This window comes from Onychostoma macrolepis, chromosome 23 (genome assembly GCF_012432095.1).
Source record: "Onychostoma macrolepis isolate SWU-2019 chromosome 23, ASM1243209v1, whole genome shotgun sequence".
NCBI lineage: Eukaryota > Metazoa > Chordata > Actinopteri > Cypriniformes > Cyprinidae > Onychostoma > Onychostoma macrolepis.
This window is the reverse complement of record NC_081177.1, coordinates 16541487-16568861: the sequence shown is the minus strand read 5'-3', so window position 1 is coordinate 16568861 and position 27375 is coordinate 16541487. Positions and strand designations below refer to the sequence as shown.

Genomic DNA, 27375 nt, shown 5'->3' with positions numbered 1-27375 from the left:
GTATTTATAAGTAAATTACCACTGTTTCCATGGTTTCCCATTCATTCATCGAAACCACTTCCTTTACATTAAGTGCTTTTAATAGATCCTTAACTTAAGAGAAACGGGCTCTTGAATACATAAACGCCCTGGAGGCTCAAGAGCGGATGTCAGGAGCAGACAAAGAGAAATTTGTTTTAAAAAGCACGAAAAGGTAGGATTACAGTTTTTAAATGGGATATAGGACATCACTTGTTAGTGAATTGGTTGCCTGAGCAACAGTCTGTGATGGGGAGGTGAGCGTTTAATTAAGGCAAAGCACGATGAATGCAAATTACAGCCCCATCAGACAGCTCAGATGGACAGCCCTCAGTGTTTGAGCGAGCGGGGGAGGGGAGGGGACGGGACGGGTGCGTAAGAGTGCAGACGGGGAGGGTGAGAGACACATAAAGAAAGAAGAGAGAGGAAAAGAGCAGTAGAGTAAGAGCAAGAGAGCAATACATACAACAAATGAAGAGATAGTGGGAGGATCAATGCTTCTAGCAGGTGTGCGACTGCCTTGAGAGGTTCACCGCTGCAAGACGAGAGAGGAGATCCTACGTCTGTCCGCACGCAGTGAGTAATAGCACTGTATATGTGTACAGGAATATGAAGTGTGACAGTTGTAAGGGGTTTGGTGTGTCTGGCATACGGCTTGAGATTGGTGGGACGGCCAGAGCATCTGGCAGGTGTGCGACGCATGAACGGTGGCATGTAGAATATGCTTTTAGAGATGAGCAGATTGGCAGAGTCTTCATTAACACATATAGAGGGATTCTGGGAGAGACAGCAATGAGTGCGTTTGCGAGCATAAGCGACGTTCGTTCACGGCTCATCGTTTACAATTAACTTCTTAACGGGTGACCTACCAACCTCTTTAGTCGTGCTCCGAGCTTCAGCGCTCAGGAATTGACTTGTGAGCTTTTAGCGCTTTGTACTTTTCTCCAGCACCACATTTGAGACTGCAGTTCATATTTCATTAGTTTCTCCTCCTTGTTTGTGCATTTCATCCTGCATCTGCTGTGGTTACTCAAACTCTCTGAAGACAGCGGTGGGATGCTAATGAAACATTGCTGCATGGCAGAACCCCAGGAGTGAATGGTTTACGTAATTTCACATGGAACTGCACTCCTCTCAGACTTTAAATATCTGATTTACTCTCAATCGAACTTCGATCAAGAGGAAAACAGGGGAGAGGCTGGGGTTTCATTTGAGTCTTTAGATATTAGCAGCCGAGAGGAAAACGATTTCACGTCTTCATCAAATCAAATCAGTTCAGATGTTTAATAATTCAGTTGTTTAATAAGATAGAAATTAGAGATTGGGAGATGTGTATTATGAATTTGTCTTTCCTGGAGTTATTTTCATAAATGTCAACTTAACTTAATGATGCTCTTGTGTAATAGTGATGCACCACTATTAAAATTTGCAGTTATACCATTAAACATAATTATATGAAATTATGATTCTTAATTAAAATAATTTAAAAAAAGGAATGTAATTTTCATGGTCTGTATTTAAATGTGATACTGTTTTGTCTAAATAGAACAACCAAAAAATACTAAAAACTCAAATTTAATTTAAAAAATTGAATAAGTGCATCAACTATTTGATGTACAGTATGGAAATATAGATATTCATTTTGAGATTTGCAAAAGAAATATTTAACATTTTGAAATTATTAGTGTTTAGTGAGTGTATATATATATATATATATATATATATGTATGTATATAAATCATGGATACTGATCAATTAAAACACTTGTTGGTCAAAAACTAATAAAATACCAATATATATTGTGCATCCTTATTTTGTAAACATCGTGACTAATGTGTTTTTGACAGAAAGGTTTATATGTTTTGCTGAAAAATCTAGCATTATTTTAATGAAGTAAACTTTTTAACTGCATCAATAATAAAATTCATAATTGAATCTTTGGCACTAATAGAAAAGTAACCGTTTCTCCATGATGTAATGTTTATCAAGACTTTTGAATGTCAAAACAGGTTGTGTTTGAGCATTAATAATGATTTATATAATGTTATGCATTTAATTTCATGGCTGTACTCCAGTAGTGTAGTTTCACAGGCCTGTGATGCCTGCAGACTTCAGTGAGGATTTTGTCTGTTTGGTGCATAGAATTGGTTTCTGGGCTGTTCAGCTGTAGGGAGTGAAATAATGATCCCGGTTGTGAATGCAGAGTGTTCCCTCAGCAGTCCGGTGGGAATTTCTTGCCTGTGTGGGAAGAGAATTAGTACATAGGAATTCTAATCACTCTGTACTGTAATAAACCAACCAGATCTGTGTGTCAGTAACGGTACAGTAAGTTACCACCACATGCTGAGCCTATAATATTCCATTTTTATAGCTAAAGTGGGATATGCACTTCCAAGATCCTTTCATTGAAGTTAATTTAAAGGATGCTCAGTTAATAGAGGTTGGTTTAATTAAGGATATCAGCACAGTAGAGCTTTCTGAGGATGTTCGTCGTTTATTGAGCTTTTCTGTTATCATTTGTTTTGTAGATGAGCTGCGGTTCATTTAAGGTCTGTGTTCCAGCACTGCTGATCACTCCCGTGTTACATCACATCCATTATCCACAGCAGAAATCTACGCCACAAGACATCTCTGGATCAGTTAAAGGCAAAAGTTCACATGAACACCCATATGTGGGTTATAGGGCAATCTGGAGGTTAATTTAAAACAAGCCTCAAATGATGATTTGCGGTAATGCATTAATGTGAACGCTAAAAGCCAAATGGCCATGTCTAAAAAATCTCATTTACCTTTAAAGTAGCTGTCTGGTTTTGATGGATGGTGTTGTTGGAGGGGGTAGAATGTGCAAGCAATGGGGCGGCTGCTGTAAAGCTCAGACTCTGGGTTTATTTCCCACAACAACCCATAATAGGCATCAATGAAACTGACGCAAGAACTATTGAGAAGAACAAACTGGAAAGTTGCCTTTTTGTTTGATTCATCACAGGTCTCCTTTTGACCTTCTCTTACAAACTGGAAAGATTTCAGCGGTGCACATTTGTAATAGTTCTTAACTTTAATAACCCCTCCTTGATGTCAGAAAGAAGGATTTTCCCAGATATGGATCTTCAGACAAGTCTTTTTGCCAAAAGCAACACAAGCACCTAACAGGTACTGAAGGGCAAATTCAGTCAAGATTTACACCACCTTTTTACCAGATACTAAATGCACTGAAACACTGCTTCACTGTTAAAATAGAAGAAAAAAAAGGGGGGGGGGGGGGGAGTGTATTGAAATGTTAGAAACACTATTTGCTTGGCACATTTAATTGTATTTTTTTATTTTATTTTAACACATTTTATTGACCACAAAGATTGTGAATTGCACTGTGCAAATTGAATTCAGTGCTAATTTTATGTGCACATTTGCTCTATTACCTGATTTGCATAAAATCCCTTAGTGGTGCTGTACTAGGTATTCTTATTCAAATCCCCCTTTAATCTTTTAAGTAATTTTTTGGTGCAAGTGCAGCATCTATTTTGTTAGTGTGTTAGCATACAGTTTCCTTTAATTGTACTCATTATTTTATATCCATATTCATTTCCTAAATTACCATGGAAGATTTGTGTCGCAGCAATCACAGTTAACTTGTTGGAGTTTCTGTCAGGATACATCTTTATGAAAACATTTAGGAAAGAATAAATTCACCAGTTGTCTTATTATGGAGCATCCAGGGTCATTCTTTAGCTCACTTACATCTCCCTGAACCGTATTTAGCCTGCAATGTAATACAATCTGTTTCTCCTCAACTAAAGTATAATGGGAAATCTAATCATGGCCTCATGTCAAAACAATAGGAGTCTGAAAAAAATTTGATTATGCCAACCCCCGCATATTGCACATCATCTCTTCAACTCCATGGAGCTTTGCACAGACGGAGAAACCTGCTAATCTAAATGCAAAGCCTGCTCAAAGGTGCTGCCGTACGGCCATGTGGGTCAATGATACAATTGTCATTACTCAAGCTATCACAATGCTAAACCTTCCCCTGCCTGCCGTGACCCCATGGCCTTTGACCATTTAGAGCAGTGGTTGTCAACTTTCGGACACCAAGGACACATTATACATCAAGTAGTAACAAAATGTCCTTAAACTCAAAAATATATTATTATCTTATGTTATATTATATTATATTGTATTGTATTGTATTTGGCTATACAGGAAGCATTTTCCTCCCTTTAAAAAGTTAGTAAGCCTGTTTTTGGTTTTTTTTAGACTTGAATAAGTAACTTTAATTTTAATATGATTTAATTATACAGATAGTTACCAAGGTAAAAATTAAGGGAATTAATCATGACAGGCCACAAATAATTAGCATTTTACGCTGTTTTCCCTGCTGTGACCCTTTTTAGAAAAATGGTGGGTGCGAATTTGTGTATGTGCACATGTACTGCTAGACTGAAGTTTGTCTCTCATTTCAGGAAACAGGATGGAGGAGAGCCCTGTATCTCTAACACACTAGATCCTTCACTGTTCCAGCCGTCACTGCCTCACACCGGCCCTGCGTTCCTCAAGGTACAGTATCACAAAACTCCTGCGTGCCTGCATGCTGAGCATCCTCCCATCCTGCCAGTGCTTGACTTCTGCTTGCTGAGTCTGTCTCACCTCTTCTGACCCATCTGCTCCGTTACTGTGAGCCTGTATAGAACTAACACTGATTTGCATGGGGCCATTGTTTGGAGCAGAGGTGGGTAGTAACGAGTTACATTTACTTCGTTACATTTACTTGAGTAAATTTTTTGGGTAACTAATACTTTTAGAGTATATTTAAAAATGGGTACTTTTACTCTTACTCAAGTACATTTTTAGTGAAAAAACGGTACTTTTACTTCGTTACTGTGGGTGACGCTCCTCTCGTTACTTTATCTTAATGCATTAAAAATCCTTCAATTTATTCTAAGCGCGCCGTCTACTTTTTTTTTTTTTTTTCTGGGCAATGAGAGATGCCCGTTCGCGAATGATTCATTCTTTTGAGTCAATTCTGTTCGAAGGCTTGATCAAACCAGTTGGCAGACCAGTGAATCGGTTCGCGAATCAGTTTGAATGAATCGTTCAGTTCCCTGCCGCACGCGCTGAGTCGTCTGAAGCAGTTCTCACTCAGAGTTGTAACATCAAGAGTGTTGAAGACGTGGAAAGGCTATTGCTAGCTATGAAGATCTTTATTAGACGAACACCGCGTGTGCTGTCGTTTCCACAGGTATAGATTCGATTACAGTACACGATACCATGACATTACCAGTTTGTTGTACATGTACCTTCTATACAATGTATAATTTATTCATTGTCACAGAGTATGAAATAAACACCCGCCAAACCCGCGTTAGTTCCAGGAGGAATGCCTTGCCAAGACACAATTAATATTGATATTTTCACAATATTTACGCTTGCAGAAATAAAGGCTACATTTGTTTACATTTTGCAGAACAGACCGAAGAAGTGCATTTGTTTCGTTATGTTCAGATATTCTGTAGCGGTCATGTGAGGAGATTTCACTCTTCTCCGTGTCAGAGGTTATATACATTTATAATACATAATTAAACTTTAAAATATAATTTAATTTAACTCAGTGATGCAAATCAGAATTTGTATCAGCTGTTGCTCCAGTTTTCAGAGTCATATGATCCTTCAGAAATCATTCAAATATATTGATTTATAATGTGTTGTTGAAAAAAAAACAAACAAACAAACAAAAAAAACAGCATATGCTGGTATGGTATGTTTTGAAGCTGGGATGTTGGTTTGTGCTGGTCATGTGCTGGTCTTGAGCTGGTGCTCAAACCAGCGTCCCATGCTTCAAAACATACCATACCAGCATATACTGGTTTTTTCAACAGGGAACAGTTTTGCTGCTTAATATTTTTTGGAACCTGTGACATTTTGTTCAGGATTCTTTTATGAATAGAAAGCTAAAAAAAAAAACAGCATTGATAATAAATCACGCTGATAAAAATTCTGATTTGCATCACTGAAATAAATTACATAAAAAAATTAAAAAAAAAAACATTAAAAGTATTTTGAACGGCAGTGTGTGTGTGTGTGTATAAAAAATGTATCTAAATATCTATATATCTAAATAAAAATAGACTATATTCAGTATATCCAAAGTAACTAGTAACTAACTACTTGAGTAGTTTTTTTTATCCGATACTTTTTTACTCTTACTCAAGTAACTATTCAGACTATTACTTTTACTTTTACTTGAGTAAATATTTCTTCAAGTACTTTTACTTTTACTTGAGTACAGTTTTCGGGTACTCTACCCACCTCTGGTTTGGAGGCATGATGATTATGGACTTTTCTGTTTGTTATTAATACACATGATTGACATGCCATGCAGTTAAATGAGAGTGATGTAATTAAATGCCAGATGCTATTAATTAACAAATGTCAGGCCGGTTTCTCAGTCACACCCCTTATTCCATGAGACAAACTAATGGCTGTCAAAATAGCATTGATTAGGAAAGGTCATTTATCCACTGACAGTGGCTTATAGCTCCAGGGATTTAGCAAACTGCTCTTGTGACCCTTAAAGGAACAGTTCAAACAAAATGAACATTTTTACTCACCCTTATGTTGTTTCAAACCTGAATGTCATTTTGGGGGGGGGGTGCTTTCAATCTTCAAAAAAATGCAAAACACTATAAAAAAAAGTATTATAAAGTGGCCCATATAGCAGTAGTCCAAGTATTGTGAACCTATACAATAGCTTTGTGTGAGGAACAGACTTTTAAGCTTGTAAGCAACTGGATCATTGAGTCAGTGAGTGTAAACCATTTGGACTTGTTTTGTGAACTGGATCAACTGATTCAAAATCATTTTTCCTTTAATATCACTATCTAACAAATTTTTAAATGAAAAACAAAAAAGGAAGATTTTTTCAAAGAAAAAAAAATTAAAAATTAGATAAAGAAATTTATAAAGGTTTGGAACGATATAAGGACATATTTTCATTTTTGAGTGAATCCCTTTTATATCCAAACTTTATCTTTAATATCCAAATGCCTTTTCTGAGGTACTTCACACCAAACTTCTTTCATTACACAGACAGAGCTTGTAATCATCTTCTAAAGTGTTGAAGCTTCAGTGATCATGCTAATGAATTATGAAGCCAAACTCATGCATGAATTTTACTTGCATGGTTGAACTTTGGCTAATGGAAAGCTAAAATCTCTTTTTAGTTTTTTTTTCATACTGATCAAATTTATTGCATTTTAATATTTGCTGATCCACAGATCATCTAACATTCTCAACAGTCCTAAGAGAGTGAATACAAGGGCCCTTTAAACCCCGCTTTAAGTCAAATGTTATTAGTTTCATTGTTGAGCCGCATTTTGTTTGGAATTGTTTGGCGATCTTGGCGATTGTGTCTGACAAAGTTAGATTTGACAGTCAGCTTCTCAAAGCGCAGGGCTAAAGAATAAGATCCTTTGTGTATTGTGTGTAGTGTGTGTAAGTAGTTTGAGTGATCTCTGTGTGTGTAGGAGATTTTAGTGCTTTTAAACTCGGTGCGCTGAGCCTGCGATTAAGAGGATAAAGTTTGGGTGATGTCAGAGAGCTTTAATGGCATCCACAATTCTGCAGCGTTGCTTATCTACAGCATAATGGAGGGTAATCTCACATGTATGAAATGGGAGAAAGAAAATTAATGGAAAAAGAAAAGAGAAGATGTCTTTGGAGGTCATGGCATTAATTTTGAGTCTATCCTATGGTAAAAGGAAAGGTTTGTGAAAAGGAAGCATCCTTCAATGTATTCCATGTATTCCCATAGGCAATTTTATTGCTTGGTTCTCGTTTATGTTTAATTAAATGGCTAGTTTACCCAAAAATGACACTTCGGTCATCATTTACACATCCTCATCATGTTATTCTAAACCTTTATGACTTTCCTCTGTGAAACATAAAAGGAAGGTACTTTGAGGAATGCCTTTTCTTTCTTTTTTTTGTCCATACAATGGAAGTCAATGAAACATGTCAACAAAACTGCTTGGTTACCAACATGAAGGTGTGTAAATTATGACCGAATTTTCATTTTTGGGTGATCTATCTCTTTAAGTATCAACTTTGCCTGATGTTTCTCCTGAAATTTGAGAAATAAAAATAGATACAGTACAAATGATGCAGTTGTCGACAGAGTGAAGGTTTAAAAAACAAAATAAAATAAAATAATTATTATTATGTGGGTAATGGTCAGATAATTGCATATTTGGTTCTGAAAATTGTAGACTTTTGTATTTTCTGCAAATCCAAACAAAGCGATCTCTGAAGAGGGAGTCTTTTCTCAGTAGATTTACGCAAAAATCAGTTTTCTCACTTGCTCTCCATTTAATTTCATTGCTGTCTAGGAGAAGATTTGAAATTATAAAGAGATCGCATTTGTCCTTATTCTGTTGGTTAGGGGTTTCATTTATGATGGTTTGTTGCTCTATAGGTTTCATATGTCATTAGTTGTCACTTGTGTGTACTTATTCTGTTAATTTTTCACAAATAGTTAATAAAAAGTAATCCTAAAAAAAGTGACTCTACACATAAATAATATTTTGATAATTTTATACTTAGCTATACAAGCTAAACAGATATCAACCAACAGACCTGTTTGTTCAACTTTATAGTTGCATTGCCAGAGCAGTTCTCTGCTGGATTGTGCTTTGAGCAGTTTGATGTCATTTACATTAGAGACTGCCAAGTCAGAGAGGATTTTAGTTTTACACGCTGTCTAATTCTGTGTGAGATGTAAGTCTTTTTTACCCTCTGACGTACATGCTGGAGGCCTGAGATGCCCTTCTGTGAGCTGCTGTTGTTATAAGGCTAATGGGAATGTCTCACCATTCTTTTTTCGTTGTTTCGAAAGCACACAAAAAAAATTATCCAAAGTTACACACAGTAGCAACAATGGCCTGCAGTGTTAGCATGTGTTAGATCAACTGTAAAACGAGGAGCATATGGGGGCTGCTTGCCTCCACATGACACTCCTCTGGAGAGAATGGGCACTAGCAACTTATAACTGAGAAGATGAGCAGCGTCTGTGAAGATCTAAATTAATAATAGGAAAAAAAATGCATTGTCACAAACTCATGATATGTAAGAGCTCCAGTGTTCATGAGGCTCTGGCATGTGTCACAATTCCCTCGCTCTCCCCAATAATTTCCTGTTGCTGTCCTCTATCTGATCTCATAAAAATGCTGAAAAGCCCCAAAATATATATACTGTATAAAACACGATCCTATTCATACAGACCTGTGACACCAGTGAAGCATTGTTTTTGCTCTGGGCCTCGTGACCATGAGAAGAGAGATGTACTGCCTTTTGCTAGTCTAATAGCAGCATCTTCTAAAGTTAGATTTGATTTAATTTGTGTTGAGCTGAGGATCATCGTGGATAGGATGGAGAGAGAGTGACTAGAGAATCACATGAAGGGGATCATTAATTAAGGATTGGCCTGATTTCACAGTGGAGATAATGCCTCTGACTATCTATGTGTATCAGTCCAGTAAGCCCTTCAGTATTTCTTTCTTTCTCTGAGCTTCATTAAAAAACAGGCTATTTTTCTCCACCTTTGTCTAACAAAGTTTTTATAATGTCTATTTTGATTACACGCTACACTTTAGCCACATTTAAAAATGCCTAAATGTCATTACTTGCAGGCTAACTTCACTTTTCTGAGCCATTTTTGCGAGTGTGTTTATTACTAAATGGTCCCAAGATGATTGTTAGTGGATATATGAAGTCATTTCCCCTCAAATGAACAGTGTTTTATAACTAGAAAGTTTCCAGTGACTTTTTAATCTTCATTTTGAATGCACAACTTCCTATTATTTTATCTTTGGAATGTAACCTAAAACCTGTTTTGCCTGAAGTTTGTTTGCGCTGTCATTTTCTAAGAATAAATGCCATTGTTTTGATATTTTGTTATACAGTACATGCAGTGACATGTGCTTAAACATACATGTGGATGAAGTATTCAAATTGGGACACTTTTGTTTGATTATTCGTCATTATAAGTTAAAAAAAAAGAAAAGAAAAAAAAGTGGTATTTTTTGTTGTTATTTGCAAAGGCTGAAACAGAGGTAACCATACAAGCTCTTTATCATTTCTTTTAAAATTTATTCACAATGTCTTTTTTAGACCAGTTAAATAGATTTGCTCATTTCTGCTGAGCCCTGGAGACATTTCCATTTCCAAATCCACTCGCTGGCTTAAAGCTTTATTAGAATAGACTGCCAGTTCTGTCTGGCAGGTTGGCATGAATCATAGATAACTATGAAAAAAATGTTCCTCAGAACATTTTGGAAAAAATCTTCTATTCACTTTTCTCTAAGCTCTCTAAGCATAGTCACTACAGTCCAGCCCAAATCTGCTGATTCATCTAAAATTTATGCCATTGATTTATTTCTGGGTATATTTAAGCTATTTATTTCAGTCAATTTGATATGCAGAAAAAGATCATTACTGTTACTTGTTCGCATACAAGTATACAGTGAGGCTAAGCTATTTATTTATTTATTGACATTTGATTGCAGATTTGGCATTGATTACTGTATGTGTCAATGACTGTTAGCAGGCTATTAGAGTAGGTAGAGTTTACTGGATGGTTTAGGAAGATTAGCTTACAACGTCAATGTGAACTAATTAATATTCATGAGCTTAGTCTTTTTTTTATAATGTTGTTCCAAAGTACATGTTACTTTTGATCATAAAGGCAGTCAGATGACTGATCAAACAAGGTTGTTCCATTTTAAATAGATATTTTATTGTGTATTTGTATCAGTGATTCCTGTAATTGCTGTGAATTGCTTCTCAGAAGGAAGTAATGAAAGATCAGTGGGGAGGCTGAGCAGGCTCTGCTCGAATCTCCAAATAGAGTTGAAGTGTTGAAGGCCGATTAGAGTTGACACGGCTGGTTTAAACTGGACGCATCACTCTAATAATAATGCCAGTCAAACTAACAACAGACCTGTTTAAGCTGACATAATAAGAAATCTGTCTTGCCCTACAAATCTGTCTATCACCCACACATTTCTGACAATATTGATCGCACACGTACGTGACAGTGTTTTTAATTAAGATTTTGTCCAAAGACTCAGGAGTCAAACTAAAGAATGATCTCTGCATGCTGATCACCTTGGTGTTACTTCACTTTAGCTAAAGTCATGTCTCACCTGACCTCAACTGTATATTAAGTTAAGTTAAGTCGTGACGTATTGTCAACCCATACTCGAAATGGTGCTCTGCATTTAACCCATCCAAGTGCACACACACAGCAGTGAGTAGTGAACATACACCCGGAGCAGTGGGCAGCCTTACTCCAGCACCCGGGGAGCAATTAGGGGTTCGGTGCCTTGCTCAAGGGCACCTTAGTCATGGTATCGAAGGTGGAGAGAGTGCTGTTCATTCACAATCCCCACCTTCAATTCCTGCCGGCGCGAGAATCAAACCAGCAACCTTCAGGTTACAAGCCCGACTCCCTAACCATTAGGCCACGACTACCCATATAGTATATGAACTATTCTGAATTTTTTGTTAGGTTCAAGCCTAATAATCTGCCAACATAAGCGGCATTGTAAGGCATCATATTTGGAAATTGTGTTTCCAAATGTGTGTTGTCTTTTAAGACGCTTATTTTGGCCAAATCCGAAGGCAATGTGTACAGTTTGCTTTACAAGGAACACAATCCCAAAATGCACTGCAACAAATTCAATGAAAATTCAAAATGTGGTCTAGGCAAGACAAATGTATAAATGGCTAATACATATCTAACAAATATATTAAAAATAACCGATATTTCATTCAATACCAAAAAGTACTTACAAACACAGTTTATTCACCAAAAATCACAGCATGAAAAATAGTAAATAAAAAAATTGTAAACATTGCAAAAAGCAAACAAATTTGACTTTACAAAACCATTCTAGAAACATTAAAATAGATATGAGAACATTATGATAAATAAAACTATTTAATAAATATTTGTACTTTTTTAAAATTGTATTTAATATTTTTCTGTGAAATTCCTGTATAATAATAATAATAATTTTGACTTTTAAACGATTAAAATGTTATTTTATGTTTGTGCTTTTTTTACATTCCTTAATTAGACTAATTATTTAACATTTCAGGCTCATTTTGAGCATATTCTGCAAATGTAATTGTTGAAAGTGTAATTGTTTTGTTGATTAATAAAAAATTTTCATTAAATAAATTATTAATTACACTGGGTGTAGTTTTACCCACATGGTGTGGTTAAGATATGTGTGTGGCGAAGTTCATGAACATTTAAAATTGTGAGCAAAACAATCCCAGACCCTGTTCTGGCCCTGTTATATTCTACATACAAACAGTATTGCATTATCAGTTGTTGAATTGATTATAACAGTGCTCTGCTCACACGTAGGACACCAATTAATTTCTGAATCACAACTCGCTGTTACGTCCGTGGGGACGGAGAAAAGGCAGGAGGCTCAATGTAAAGATATAATCGATCTTTAATAAACAAAACACTGAGTAGACATCAAACAAAATTGAAGTAGTAACAAAGTAGAACAGACCAAGGTTGTAACGAAACTGAATGCTTATAAAGAACAGGAAACAAAGGAGTAAACGAGATGATTAATACAAAACAGGTGGGGATAATAAATGATGATTAACTAATGACAAGAACCGGAACAAAACCAAATAAGGGCAAACAGGAAACTAGAAGGGCAAACACGTAACATATCGCCATACACATAACGAAGTTCTACATGGGGGGGGGGGGGCGCCCTGGAGGCCAGTGTAGGACCAGGACAAGGGAGGCCTCCAGGGCGGGTCCGGGGACTCGGCAGGCCATGGTAGCTCCAGGGATTCGTGAGGCCATGGCGGGACAGGAGACTCGGGAGGCCATGGTAGCTCCGGGGATTCGTGAGGCCATGGCGGGACAGGAGACTCGAGAGGCCATGGCGGCTCCGGGGATTCGTGAGGCCATGGTGGGACAGGAGACTCGGGAGGCCATGGTGGGTCCGGGGAGTCTGTGGCCTTGGTACTTGGCCCGGCCACACAGGCAATGGCTAATATAGCCCCCCCCCAAAAAAATTTCTTGGGAAAGTCTATAAAGTCTGGTGGGTGCTCGAGAGGAGTGGGCACTTGGGGAATGGGCCCTGGAGAGGTGGGCTCTGGAGGAACGGGCCCTGGAGAGGCGGGCTCTGGAGGAACGGGCCCTGGAGAGGCGGGCTCTGGAGGAACGGGCCCTGGAGAGGCGGGCCCTGGAAGCGCGGACTCTTGGGGGCCAAATAAGGGCAAACAGGAAACTAGAAGGGCAAACACGTAACACTCGCCAAATTGTCGACGGAGTTAAACATTTAATTTTTATCCACATTTGGCAGGTTGTCGGACGTTAATTTCAAATCCTGAGTGCGATGTTGTACTTGGTTTTGGAACAGAGTTGATGAGTAAGTAAGACTCGGCTCAGGCTTGTCTGACTGAAAGAGAGCAGATCCAGACTCAGATCAGCTCCGTTTTATCCTGAACTTCTGCCAGTTAGAGAAAGAAAAAGTGCAAGACGGAGAGAAAGTTAATTCTGTAGGAATGCAACATCTCCACAATTCACTCTGTTCCCCCGAGAGAGGAAAGACTCCAGAGCACCTGGAGTTAAGGGATCTTAATGCTTAAATACACAATTAGACTTCAGGTTACAGACATGCACGCACCTCCCAGAGTACACACAGCAGTCTAGTGCTGCCCTGCTGGAGTTTCTCACTTTATTGACATGGAACCTGCTGCAGCACTCGGGGCTGGATGTTTCCTCTCACTTCTGAGGACAGAGGACTTTGTAGATTTGCAGCCTTCAGACAATATTTGGCTTTTTGACTTTTGAAGTTTTGGTTTTACTTTTTGAAAAATGGCTAAAAGTCTGTATGCACATCTCAGCCCACAGCAAGTGACAGTTGCTCACTGGAAAAGACCTGATGCAGTAAGTATGTCAAATCTGCAGTCTTAACAGAAATATTGGATAAATGCTGGGAGGTAAATATCTGATTTGAGTTGAGTACACACATCAGTAAAAGTAGATGTTTAATGGTTGATTCTGTGCCGCAAAGCATTGCTAAAACCAACAGCAATGAATTTATATATATATAAAAAGCAAATCGACTTATAATAAAAGATTATCATGAGTTTGAAGAGAGCAGGATGTATTTGATTTGTGCAAGTTCTGGCATCTCAGAATATATTTCATGCTTACCTGATACATTGTCATGTTCTTACAGCGAAATATCAAAGGCTTTCCTTTTCCTTGCACAGCAATTTTTTAATGCAAGCAAGAAAAGAGAATATGGATTTTCTCCCATCACTGACAGAGCTGCTATCAGGATAGACTGACATGCACTATAATTTTGCTGCAGATTCATCTTTTCAAGCTAATCACAGTCCATCATGTTCAATTACCTTTAGTTTTATCTCAAGATCAAATGAATTTTGCCTTTTAAATGGTTCTTACATCCATACATCTGCTATTTGAGAGGCGAACAAAGGAAGCTCATACAATTAAAAAGATTACACTTTTTTTGCAGTACAGGTTACTGTAATATATTTCTGTATTTTATCTTTTCATTATATTTACAGTATTTCTGTAATTCAATAGGTGTTCATCTGTGCATGTTTGTTTAGGGAGGTTACTGGTTACTTTGAACCATAAAGTGCATATGGTATGGAGTTTATTAGTATTATTAAATTACTTTATGATCTGTTGTTTTGGTAAGTCATTTGGCTGAAGAGGCTTTTGATAATGTGTTTGTGTTACAGGACTATCAGTCTGACTCGTCTGACCTTGTGTCAGTGTTTTTTATCTGAGATGATTCAGTTTCCCTGAAGCTTGTTTTCCAGGCAGCAGTGTAGATTATGTTTGCCGATGGTGGAGGACTCGCACAATGTGTTTAAACAATGTGCTACAGTACACAAAGTATTTGTTCAAGACTGTGAGAAATTCATCCAGTCTTCATTCTCCACACTTCGAAGATAATTGTTTCCACTCTCGTTCACATTGTCTTTGGGTCTGTCCCAAAGGCTGGACAGAACTCTACTGTCTGTGTCTTGAAAGTTCTCCAGACTAGAATAAGCTCACTAGAGTAAACTGGAATCACATCATCTGTCCGTAGATAAGAATATGGTAATGTGTGTGGGAATAAATTAAGTGAATAATCAGAAACAAAACAAGTGTATTTAGGATGTAGAAGTTAAATCTCCTTAAATTAAGTTCACTTGATCCTCAGATTTAAAAAAAAAAAAAAAAAAATGCCTTGTGTTGTGAACACTGTGTCATATTGCTAATTGGCATATACATGGGAAATGATTGCAAAGTACTTCAGCAGCCAATTATAACACTTATATCCAATTATAATTTTAGACAATTGTAACCAACTTCATGGCTACAAAGACAGTCAGCTACAAGCATTTTATCCAAATATGAGTGCTGTTGATTAAGTTATCTCTGTACTTTTTCTGCATCATCTAAAAATGACATGCTGCCATCGGGGCTAGAGAGGAAATGCCAGCTCTACCGTATCCTGCATGTTGGGCCAAAACTAACTTTGCCACCAGCCAATATGAGTGTACTTGGCATTACTAACTCATAGCTGGATCCAAAAAAACTATCATGTCCCTAAAGTTGTGCTGATGTTAACATCAATTTTATGTAGGAAAACTGGTAACAGTAAGGTCCTTTACATTTATGCATTTGGCAGACGCTTTTATCAAAAGTGACTTACATTCCATTCAAGTTACAGTTTTTACATTTTATCAGCTCTTGCTTTCCCTGGGAATCGAACCCATGATTTTGGCGTTGCTAGCGCCATGCTCTACTATTTGAGCTACAGGAAAGCTAGTTTAGTTAATGTTAGTTAATGCATTAACAATAAGCAATATGTTACAATATTTATTAATCTTTGTTAATGTTAGTTAATAAAAATACAACTGTTCAGTGTTAGTTCATGTTTGTTCAGGTCCATAAAATAATATTAACAGAAACTACGTTTAATTTTAATAATGTATTAGTATACTATAAATGCTGAAATTTACACTCCAAAGGTGGCATAGAAGTGCTTTTAAAGTGGCTTTTATGTGACTTTACAGACTGTTTAATCCTGCTTAGAAGAGGCATAAATGCATTTATACAGCAATCACAACTGTATGTTTTGATACTAAGGTCAGAACTGGGATAACTGATTCTGGCTTTTATACAACATTGCGACTTTACACTGAATTTTAAGCAGGCACAGAGCAGCCTTAACTTGACACCTTAAGTGAAATATTTTTCATTGTTAGTTCATGTTGATGTAGTTAGCTAGTCGAGGTGTCTTTACACAGCTAAGTTAAGGCTGGTCTATGCCTGCTTAAAATTCAGTGTGAAGAGGCAATGCTGGATAAAAGCCAAGGTAAATTATGCCTGCTTTGTCTCACCTCAATACCTAGTATGAAAGTATACAGTTGTAATTGCTGTGCAAATGCATTTACGCCACCTCTGAGCCACATTAAACAATCTGTGGACTCACTTTGTCATCTTTGCATTGTAAATTTGACATAATGTTAACAAATAGAACATTATTGTAAAGTGTTACCGGAGTTAAGGCTGCTCTATGCCTGCTTAAATGCTGCGTAAAAGGCCCATTTCAGGCCTTTATTATTAAGGTGGAATTGCTGTGTAAATGCATTTGTGCCACTCCTGAGCAACGTTAAAGAAGAAGTCTGTGAATGTGGTCTGAATGCTTTAAATGTCTGATTCTTGATGAAGTCTGAGTAATAAATGGGATATTTTCAGTAGGCAGCTGCAGTCAGATGTATCCTGCACTGCAGCATGTCGCCTGTGTTGTTGGCCACACCCCCTCTCACAGGAATGTAATCAGGGGTCAACTCTAAACTCATCTCATCTCATTACATCTCATCTCCTCTCCTTTCTTCCAGACTACTGATTTATTTGAAATGATTGAGAAAATGCAGGTAATGTGTTTCTTTTACTTTTTTCTTTTTTCCTTCCCTCTGCCTTTCATCTTTGAAGTAGATATTTTCCATTAACCCCTGAATCAGCTGTCCTAACTGGCTACATAGTTGCATTTGCATGTTTTTTTGTTGTAGTTGAAGGTCATCACTGTAAATAATGAGGACATTTATTCATTAGAAACCACAAGAATGACCCCAAGGTCAGTCACTTACCCAACCACTGCTGCACACTATACTGTATCTTACTTTAATGTACATTTTAATGTACATGTGAAAATGTGTTATTTTGTGATGTAGAATGTAGTTGCAAACAGTTTAAAGAATTCATTGTTTATATGAATAAGAAAAATATTTTTAATATAATCTGGTTACATAATAGTTAAATTTTTTTAGCAGTTATTGCAAATTAAACCTTATTTTTATAGTCTTATAATCTAATTTGTAATTTAGATTTATTTATTTATTTTAAATAAAATTATATTAAAAATATAACAATTTTTCTGACCCAAGTAAAATCTGTCGTTATTACATTTATTACAATCATGTTATTACAGTTATGCCAAAAAATGTACATATTTATTCTTGTGCCCTGATTATCATAGTTCTGCAATTGCCAAATCTATAATGAGTACATGATTGAACTACAAAGAGAACAAATTTTCTGTTGTCTCTGGTGCTGAAATACAACACGTTCCTGTTGTTGGGCACACAGAGACATATTGATTTTAGTCATTTGATATTACTGCTGTTATCTCTATCTTAGAATGGACAGATCTCTATACAGAAACTATAAGTGCACTAAATGCACCATAAAGCTTCGGAGAACATGACATTGAAATTGGATCTGATTTATTGTTGGGTTGCAGCTGGAGGACATTATACAGTAAATGAGAAGCTTAGCTAGATGTACAGGATGTTTTAAATAACAAACGTGTTGGTATGTATATCACAGTTGGTCTGTCATAAAGATCCCTTGATGGAATGCGTCATCAGATAGATCAGATAGATCAGACATTCAATCCCCACTGCATCTCAGTGCAGCATTTCAAATCTACAGCAGCTATCAGTAGAATCTGATGAGACTAGCTCATACAGTATTTTCATATTCAGCTGTACTGAACTGTATAGGGCTTCACTCTTTTGAGTCACTGAGATGGTTTCTTTTTTGATGTTCATCACTTTAGTGAAGTAAGTGGACAAAGGGTTTGATACTTGCAACTTTAAGATGTTATATTTTGTATAATGGCTGTAAATAACCTTGTTAATATTTGAACGTCTTCTCCCTGCATGCTCACAATCGCGCTTTGATCTTGTGTTTCACTGTCTGCCGTATTCCTAAAACCTGATTAAAGGGAATAAAAAACAGTTCATTGTCTAAGACTGATCTAAAGGTTTTTTCTGTCTCTCAGTTTGTCTTCGTAAAATAATGTGCTCTTTTCTAATATTTTTTAAATGCATGTGAACTTTCTTTAATAAAATGTTATGGTCTTTCATAATCATTTTATGAATGTCCCATTATGCTGTTTAACTTTTTCCCCTTGGCTATTGTCTGTTTTCCTTGCACTGACCTTTTTTATGAATTACATAATATTTTGTTGTAAATTATACAGAAATAATTTCTCAAAATTCATTCCTCTTTAAATACAAATTAATAATGACATTAATTAGTATGTTTTTATATTTGCTAAGATTGCAATATATTATTAATTTTTATAGAAATGAAGAATACTTGCATTAAAAAATTATATATATATATATATATATATATATATATATATATATATATATATATATATATATATATATATATATATATATATATATTGTATTAATTGAAACACTCTCCAGCACTGTTTTTGAACATTTACTGTAGAATTATCAGTGCTTAGTGAATCCTTAGTGTCTTTTTCAAGCTATATAATTTTAAAGAAATTTCCAGAATTCCTATAGTTTATAAATTGAGATTATCCCACATATGCGTTTCATGTATTTTTTTTAAAGGCATGAAAATATAATTAGATTCCTCTTCGTCAGTAGATCTAACCTAAGTGTTATTTTTGCTTTCACACGTGGGCTAACAGGGCTGCTATAGGGCTGACAGATTCTCTCTTTTTATCTTTCAGAGCAACAGAATGGATGAGCAACGATGCACTCTTCCTCCTCCTCTCAAAGTACGTTCACCTCACCAGCTCCCTTTTGTCCCTGTACACACGAACACTCACAAAAATACAAAACATGTATTGTCTGAGGGCCACGGACTGCTGTTTTTATCTGCGGGCAGACAGCTTCAAATAGAAGAGCTGGTTATCAGTCAAGCTGGTGCGCCTAGTTTTCAAAGACATCCCTAGCCCACTTTCCCTTGCACTAATGGAACTGCAATCAAATAAGATTAGCTGGTGCTGAGCAATATTCTCTGGCCTAAAGCCATACTGCCTATATAGAATCAAACTGAGTACAGATAGTGAGTTAGTTCTCTTAAATAAACCAGCAGATGAGCAAGTAGAGTGTTTTTTGCTCCTTGGGTCATTGGAGTTTAAAAAGGGTCTGTTGCAACCAAATAAATCTGCTGCATTATTAATGTTTTGAATGTCATCTCCTTACAGACCGAGGAAGACTACATCCCTTACCCCAGCGTCCATGAGGTAAACCAGTTCAGAAAAAAGAGCTGACAGAAAACATTTTGCTGGCGATGTCTCGGTGGAATTTATTTTGCGCTTGCACGACTGACTGTCACAGTAATTGTTTTTATTCGCCGTCTCTGTCAGGTTCTCGGCAGAAAGAGTCCATTTCCCTTGATTCTGCTGCCCCAGTTCGGGGGTTATTGGATTGAAGGGACCAATCATGAGCTGAGCAATGGGATCGACCTGGACCAGCTCCTTTCTCCCAACTTCCGCTTCAAACTGGAGTGCAACACCACCGCTAAGATCTACAGGAAGCATTTTCTGGGCAAAGTAAGGATTTGCTTAAAGTAATAGTTCATCCAAAAATGATGGTGTCGTCATTTTCTCACCCTCATTTCGTTCCATTTCTTCTGTGAAACACAATATGTGAATTTCTTGAAGAAAATTGTTATAAAAGTGGTCCATACTACTTGTTCACTATATTGCTCTATGCACTATATGTTTCGTGCACTAAAATTATGAATTATTAAGGGCTTTTCACACTTGTAATAGTTAACCCTGGGTCATTCTAAATCCTGGGTAAAAGGAATCCAGGATTATCTTGCTTCACGTTTAACAACAGGGTTTAGAATGAATGGCAATAACCCAGGGTTAAGCTTTTAAAGTCATATATTAGCTTTGTGAGATGAACAGTCCAAAATTCAAGTTCTTACTAACTGCACAGCCACTCCTTGGTACGTTATTGTGAGTTTGAAAAGTAGAAATCTCAAATTCACGATCAAGCTTTGAGTCAGAACTTTTCAGTGAATCAGTTCACAAACTGGTCTGAAAGATTCATTGACTAATCAGAATGTTTAGGTACTCGGATTCAACTCAATGATTTGCCCAAAACAGTCCACTAGAGATAAAGATAATTAGTGAACAATATGTCTGCAGAAGACCTTAAATATAAAATGTTGAAAATGCATAGAAAAGCTGAACATTCAGATTGAAATCACCTTCAGCCCATCCATTTGAATAAGTTTTAATAATGTAATTGTTAACAAATGTAACCTAATTACATAGGCCAATGTGACACTGCAGCAGGCAGACATAATGAAGATTTATTAGGCTTTAGCTTCAATAGGCTTAATGTATTCACATCTAATGTCCATTATAAATTAGACTAATGTGCATAAAGAAGTGGTCGGTTAGCCCTTAGATCTGTGGGGGAGTGTTGGGACTGAAAACTGATATGAGTTTGCAAGTGTGAAGATGAATGAGCGCTCACAGCTTCGCCTTCTGCTCCTTCATTAGGAACACTTTAATTACTATACAGTGGACAGTGCCCTGGGCCACCTGGTGTTCTCCATGAAATATGATGTTATCGGGGACCAAGAGCATCTCCGTCTCATGCTCAGGTGTGACCTTCTCTCTTTTAATACTGCTTTTTATTCTCAATCCATTCTAGATTGCTTCCCCCGCTGTCATGTCTTATTTTCTTTTCTCGAATCACTTGTCTCCTGGCCTTGTGTCCTGCCAAACGTCTCTATCGTGTAGATGAGGGCAGCTAATGAAGGGCTTAGTGTCTGGCACAGTTTCACTACTTTGTTTTGAGATTTGGCTTTTATTGTGGACATTAAACAGAGCACACTGATATCTATTCCTTGACAACTGTGAATGTTTCCTGGGACCCATAATAAAACCTCTTTTCTCACAGATTAAACAGGCCAAATGTACACGCCACCCTCGTTTCCGCATTAGGCACCAGATGGACAATATAGGGCAATGTGTGTGGGTGGAGGAAGACAGCAGGATGTTCCTGTTATCAAATCCATGTGACACATTTAATGATGCCACAATGACACTGATCTGAAAACTGTTAATAAGTGTTACTGTTGTAGGTCTGGGCCATGTTGTGCTTTAATTCCACTAGAAACTTTTTTGTTGTTGTTTTTGAGCTGCCAGGGATGAGGATGTATGTGTATTTTTAATGCATTACTGAAGCGAAGCAAAACTGAGAATGATAATAAATCTTGTTTTCAGAGAATATATGTGAAACTAAGTTTAAAACTATATATATATATATATATATATATATATATATATATATATATATATATGTGTACCGTATATATAAAAAGAATTCTCCAATGCATGTTGGCCACAATTATTGGCACCCCTATAAATTCTTATGAGTAACGTATCTCTGAAGTATATTCCCATTTATATTTACATTTTTTTTAGCACACCAGGGTGACTAAGAGCATGAAATCGTCCAACCATGACTTCCTGTTCCACAAGATTATAATATGAGGAACACAAAGGCCAAGTTTCCTTAGTCATTCCCTTAGTGCCCAGAGTAAAACCAAAAAATATAGTTCTGATGTGTAGAAAAAGATTGTTGAGCTTCACAAAATAGAAAGGCATTATAGGAGAAAACTCAAGAGATGTTATCTTGGGAAAAGGACATTGCAATGTTTGGGTGCCAATAATCTTGGCCAACGTGAACTAGAGAAAACATTTATTTCACAATGAGATCCCCCACTTTCCATTGTTTTACTTCAATGAAAGGTTAGAATTTTGTGAACTTTAGAGTGAAAGATCAAAAGGATAAACTACGCAGATTTATTTTCACAGCCAACTTTGCTCATATTTACAAATACATATTGCATATATATTATATATTACATATAATATATTACATATTATATATAAAACAATATTTAAATGTATCATGTTTTTCATTTAAATTTAGCTATTATGTCATATAAAATAAATTTTGTCATTGGGTTAGGAAAAGTGTATGCATATATATTATATATACAGTGGGTACGGAAAGTATTCAGACCCTCTTAAATTTTTCACTCTTTGTTATATTGCAGCCATTTGCTAAAATCATTTAAGTTATTTGTTTTTTCCTCATTAATGTACACACAGAACCCCATATTGACAGAAAAACACAGAATTGTTGACATTTTTGCAGATTTATTAAAAAAGAAAAACTGAAATATCACATGGTCCTAAGTATTCAGACCCTTTGCTGTGACACTCATATATTTAACTCAGGTGCTGTCCATTTCTTCTGATCATCCTTGAGATGGTTCTACACCTTCATTTGAGTCCGGCTGTGTTTGATTATACTGATTGGACTTGATTAGGAAAGCCACACACCTGTCTATATAAGACCTTACAGCTCACAGTGCATGTCAGAGCAAATGAGAATCATGAGGTCAAAGGAACTGCCTGAAGAGCTCAGAGACAGAATTGTGGCAAGGCACAGATCTGGCCAAGGTTACAAAAAATTTCTGCTGCACTTAAGGTTCCTAAGAGCACAGTGGCCTCCATAATCCTTAAATGGAAGGCGTTTGGGACGACCAGAACCCTTCCTAGAGCTGGCCGTCCGCCAAACTGAGCTATCGGGGAGAAGAGCCTTGGTGAGAGAGGTAAAGAAGAACCCAAAGATCACTGTGGCTGAGCTCCAGAGATGCAGTCGGGAGATGGGAGAAAGTTGTAGAAAGTCAACCATCACTGCAGCCCTCCACCAGTCGGGGCTTTATGGCAGAGTGGCCCGACGGAAGCCTCTCCTCAGTGCAAGACACATGAAAGCCCGCATGGAGTTTGCTAAAAAACACCTGAATAAGATTCTCTGGTCTGATGAGACCAAGATAGAACTTTTGGCCTTAATTCTAAGCGGTATGTGTGGAAAACCAGGCACTGCTCATCACCTGTCCAATACAGTCCCAACAGTGAAGCATGGTGGTGGCAGCATCATGCTGTGGGGTGTTTTTCAGCTGCAGGGACAGGACGACTGGTTGCAATCGAGGGAAAGATGAATGCGGCCAAGTACAGGGATATCCTGGACGAAAACCTTCTCCAGAGTGCTCAGGACCTCAGACTGGGCGAAGGTTTACCTTCCAACAAGACAATGACCCTAAGCACACAGCTAAAATAACGAAGGAGTGGCTTCACAACAACTCCGTGACTGTTCTTGAATGGCCCAGCCAGAGCCCTGACTTAAACCCAATTGAGCATCTCTGGAGAGACCTAAAATGGCTGTCCACCAACTTTTACCATCCAACCTGACAGAACTGGAGAGGATCTGCAAGGAGGAATGGCAGAGGATCCCCAAATCCAGGTGTGAAAAACTTGTTGCATCTTTCCCAAAAGACTCATGGCTGTATTAGATCAAAAGGGTGCTTCTACTAAATACTGAGCAAAGGGTCTGAATACTTAGGACCATGTGATATTTCAGTTTTTCTTTTTTAATAAATCTGCAAAAATGTCAACAATTCTGTGTTTTTCTGTCAATATGGGGTGCTGTGTGTAAATGATTTTATCAAATGGCTGCAATATAATAAAGAGTGAAAATTTAAGGGGTCTGAATACTTTCCGTACCCACTGTGTGTGTGTGTGTGTGTGTGTGTGTATATATATATATATATATATATATATATATATATATATATATATATATATATATTCAAAACGATACATGATGCATATTATGTCATTCATCTTATGTCTACAAATGTCTTTCCCTTTTTTACAGAACAAAAATGAAAACATATCACGACGTGATTCCAATATCTTGTCTGACCGAATTCCCCAACATTGTCCAGATGGCCAAGGTGAGAGTGAATCAAGTGCGGAGGGGGTGAAGGGGTCAGCACTATTGTTTTCAGGCCCTCCAATTCATCACACTTTTCTCCGAGTGACATGACTGATTGTCTCACTCTCCCATGAGCCTGTTCTGTCCTGCCTGGACAGATGACCGTAGTGTTGCATCACTTTTGCAAGATCAGATGAGAATGAGGAACGAATCAATATGTGTTTTCTCTTTTCGTTATCATCAGCTTGTCTGTGAAGAGGTGAATGTGGACCGATTTTTCCCGGTGCTTTACCCAAAGGTACACAACAATTACAATCAATCTTTTTGCATGACCCACCTGCACCAAAGTGATACGCTTAACTCACTAACACATAATCCTAAATCATTTGTTCTGGTTAATTAAAGTGTGGCACTGGGAAATATGCTAGTTTCTGCAAAAGTAATGCTCATCGTCTCTTTGGGTTTGCAATGTTGACAAAGCAGTACCTAAAGGACATTCATCATGCTATTGAAAACGTCTACTCTCCCACAGGCCTCCAGGCTCATCGTCACTTTCGACGAACACGTCATAAGCAACAACTTCAAGTTTGGAGTCATTTATCAGAAGTTTGGACAGGTGAGACGCATGGGAAGCCTTGTCTCCGTTAGCTTCTTCACAACCGTTTTCCTCTCATTTAGCCGATGCACAGAGATGAATTGGTGCTGTAACTCACCATCATAATTCATCTTTATTTAGAACAACACCTTTTTTTTAAACAAAGTAGTCCTTCCTCCTCTCGACCTCACAATGGCTCCTCTGCTTAGACAACAATCAAGCCGTTGTCTTCATTTGTCTTTTATTAAAATCATGAGGCTATTGTTCCCAGAGGAGAGCTTTGATTGCATTAAGACAGATCCTTGACCTTTAAGGCCGCCGAGAGTGAGAGGTGCCTGAGAGGTTCTTCGAGGACGCTTGCCAGCAACGCCCTTAGCGTATTAGCATGACAGCAGAGGCTGCGAGATGCGCTTGAATAGCCTCTTCATCTCACGGATTGGTGTTTACACACTCAACCTTTCCAATGTGGGCAGCACGAACACCGAGGCCCTTAATTAATGGGACGTTCTCATGTCTGAAACGCACCTTATGGATCAGCCCTTAAAACTTCCGCTTGCCCTCCTTGACTCTAAATGGGAGACAATGTTTATTCAGAGGAACAATTTGCATTTTCATCAAGCTAATTGACTCATGATGAGCCATTTAGGTTTGCTAATTTTAGAGTTTGCTTTTGTCCTCATCAAGATGTTCTTGTTTTTTTGTCTGTGGGTTCGTTTCATATGGGGTTTGTTGAATGTCGGACTTTGTGCTGTAACATAAAGCGCCGTCATTATGTGTTCTTGTTTTTGTGATGAATGAAAGACTGAACTACTTTGTGATTTTGTTCAGTAATTGAAGTAATGATAATGCATGAGGCTTCTGTGTTATGTTGACCTTTTCTTGTACCTGAAGGCTTATTGTGTCTGCTTCCAAGGGCACAATACAAATGTTTGTTTGAAACTTTTAAGCTTTTTATGTGTTTTTATCTGTGTAGACCTCAGAGGAGGAGTTGTTTGGGAATAGCGAGGAGAGTCCTGCTTTGGTGGAGTTTTTAGAGTTTCTGGGACAGAAAATCGAGCTCCATGACTTCAAAGGGTAACACTCTCTCTCTTACTCTCTCTCAATACGGCACAAGCAAGATGTAGACGCGCTAGATGAAATGTTTAACCGCATGAATTAATTAAAATATAAGCTTTGGATGTTGGTGTTTGTATTTGTGCACTTCTGAGGAGAGATTTCACTAAGAATGAACTGCACTTTCTTATAGCTCTGTTATAGCTCCTCCAAATCACACAAGAAGTGTTATTATTATCAAGCCTGTGTTATTATTATTAAAACTATTAAAAATTATTTTGTTAATTGAAATAAAGATGAAAAAATAAAAATGTTACTAAAATAATGATAATATTAATATATTAATACATATTACTGAAATAAACTTAAAATGTTGCCTTGGCAACTAACTCAAATAAAATGTTTAAGTTCAAGTATAAAATTACTAGAACTAAAATAGAAGTAAATTAATGCTAAATAGAAATATTTAATGAAAAAACAAAAATTAATAAAAATGATAAAAGCATTTAACAAATTTCTAAAACTTAACATACAATTAAAATGTAATAATTAGTAAATTACTAATAGTATATACTAATCATATAAAAATAAATAAATACATAATAAAATAAAACAGTATAGAACAAGGTAAGCCACTTAAAAAATAAAGGAATGTAATTTAATTTATGTTATTCATTTAATTCATTTATTAATAATTATTTACAAAATAATTAAAAATAAAGATGTAAATGAATCACTTTTAAATGGTCATAAAATTAAATATATGTTGGTGTAATTAATGTTTATATAGTGAAATCTAACAATAAATAATAAATTATCTTTTAAATTGACAAATAAATACTGTAGACATGTTTAAAACCAATAGATTTTCTTATCCTTTTCACATTTTTTAAATTAAATTAATAATGTATTCCTTACTTTTTATTTTTATGTGGCTCTCCTAGTCCTCCATAGATTGTGAGTGGTTACTGAATAATAGAACACAAGTTTTGTGCAGAAATATCGTTGCAAACCATTTAGCAATTTTTTTTTATGTAACCTTTACAAAGATATCCATATGATAAAGTTTTGCTACAAAACTAGGATTCATTGTCTTTGTTAATGCTAACGATATCCTTCATGTTTGACAGCAGAATCCTTGAATATGCTTTCTTCTGTAGGTTTCGTGGAGGATTGGACGTGACACATGGACAGACAGGCTCTGAATCTGTGTACCACAATTTCCACAACAAGGAGATCATGTTCCACGTGTCAACTAAGCTGCCTTTCACAGAGGGCGATACACAGCAGGTACTCACAATGCTGTGGGTTCAGACAGTGAGAGGGTCACTCATAGCACATGTGTTTTCCCTGCTTCTAGATCCTATAATCAATACAACTGTGGAACAAAATATAATCAGTTGTCCCTGATAGTACATAATGTCCTGATGCAAAATAAAATAACAAGCCACATAGGTATGAGCCATCTGGATTGACAGAAGGAGAGAAATCCATTC

The 27375-nt window shown here is 36.9% G+C and overlaps 1 protein-coding gene across 19 annotated transcripts in view; it reads left to right on the top strand.

The window, feature by feature from the left end:
* Positions 1-27375, top strand: part of rap1gapa (RAP1 GTPase activating protein a) — a 104758-nt gene that overhangs the window by 63716 nt on the left and 13667 nt on the right. For 10 of the 19 annotated variants that reach the window (XM_058763450.1, XM_058763451.1, XM_058763449.1 and 7 more), the window contains 11 exons: positions 4479-4572; positions 16984-17019; positions 19143-19190; positions 19623-19661; positions 19785-19970; positions 20937-21040; positions 24172-24250; positions 24476-24529; positions 24764-24847; positions 25800-25900; positions 27040-27169. In XM_058763450.1, the coding sequence (XP_058619433.1) occupies positions 17002-17019; positions 19143-19190; positions 19623-19661; positions 19785-19970; positions 20937-21040; positions 24172-24250; positions 24476-24529; positions 24764-24847; positions 25800-25900; positions 27040-27169 (843 nt within the window). In that variant the 5' untranslated portion in view covers positions 4479-4572; positions 16984-17001. Of the gene's footprint in view, positions 1-466; positions 595-3120; positions 3169-4478; positions 4573-5052; positions 5255-13551; positions 14000-16983; positions 17020-19142; positions 19191-19622; positions 19662-19784; positions 19971-20936; positions 21041-24171; positions 24251-24475; positions 24530-24763; positions 24848-25799; positions 25901-27039; positions 27170-27375 lie in introns of those variants that run through there. The other 9 variants (XM_058763440.1, XM_058763441.1, XM_058763452.1 and 6 more) reach the window with 8 other exon arrangements.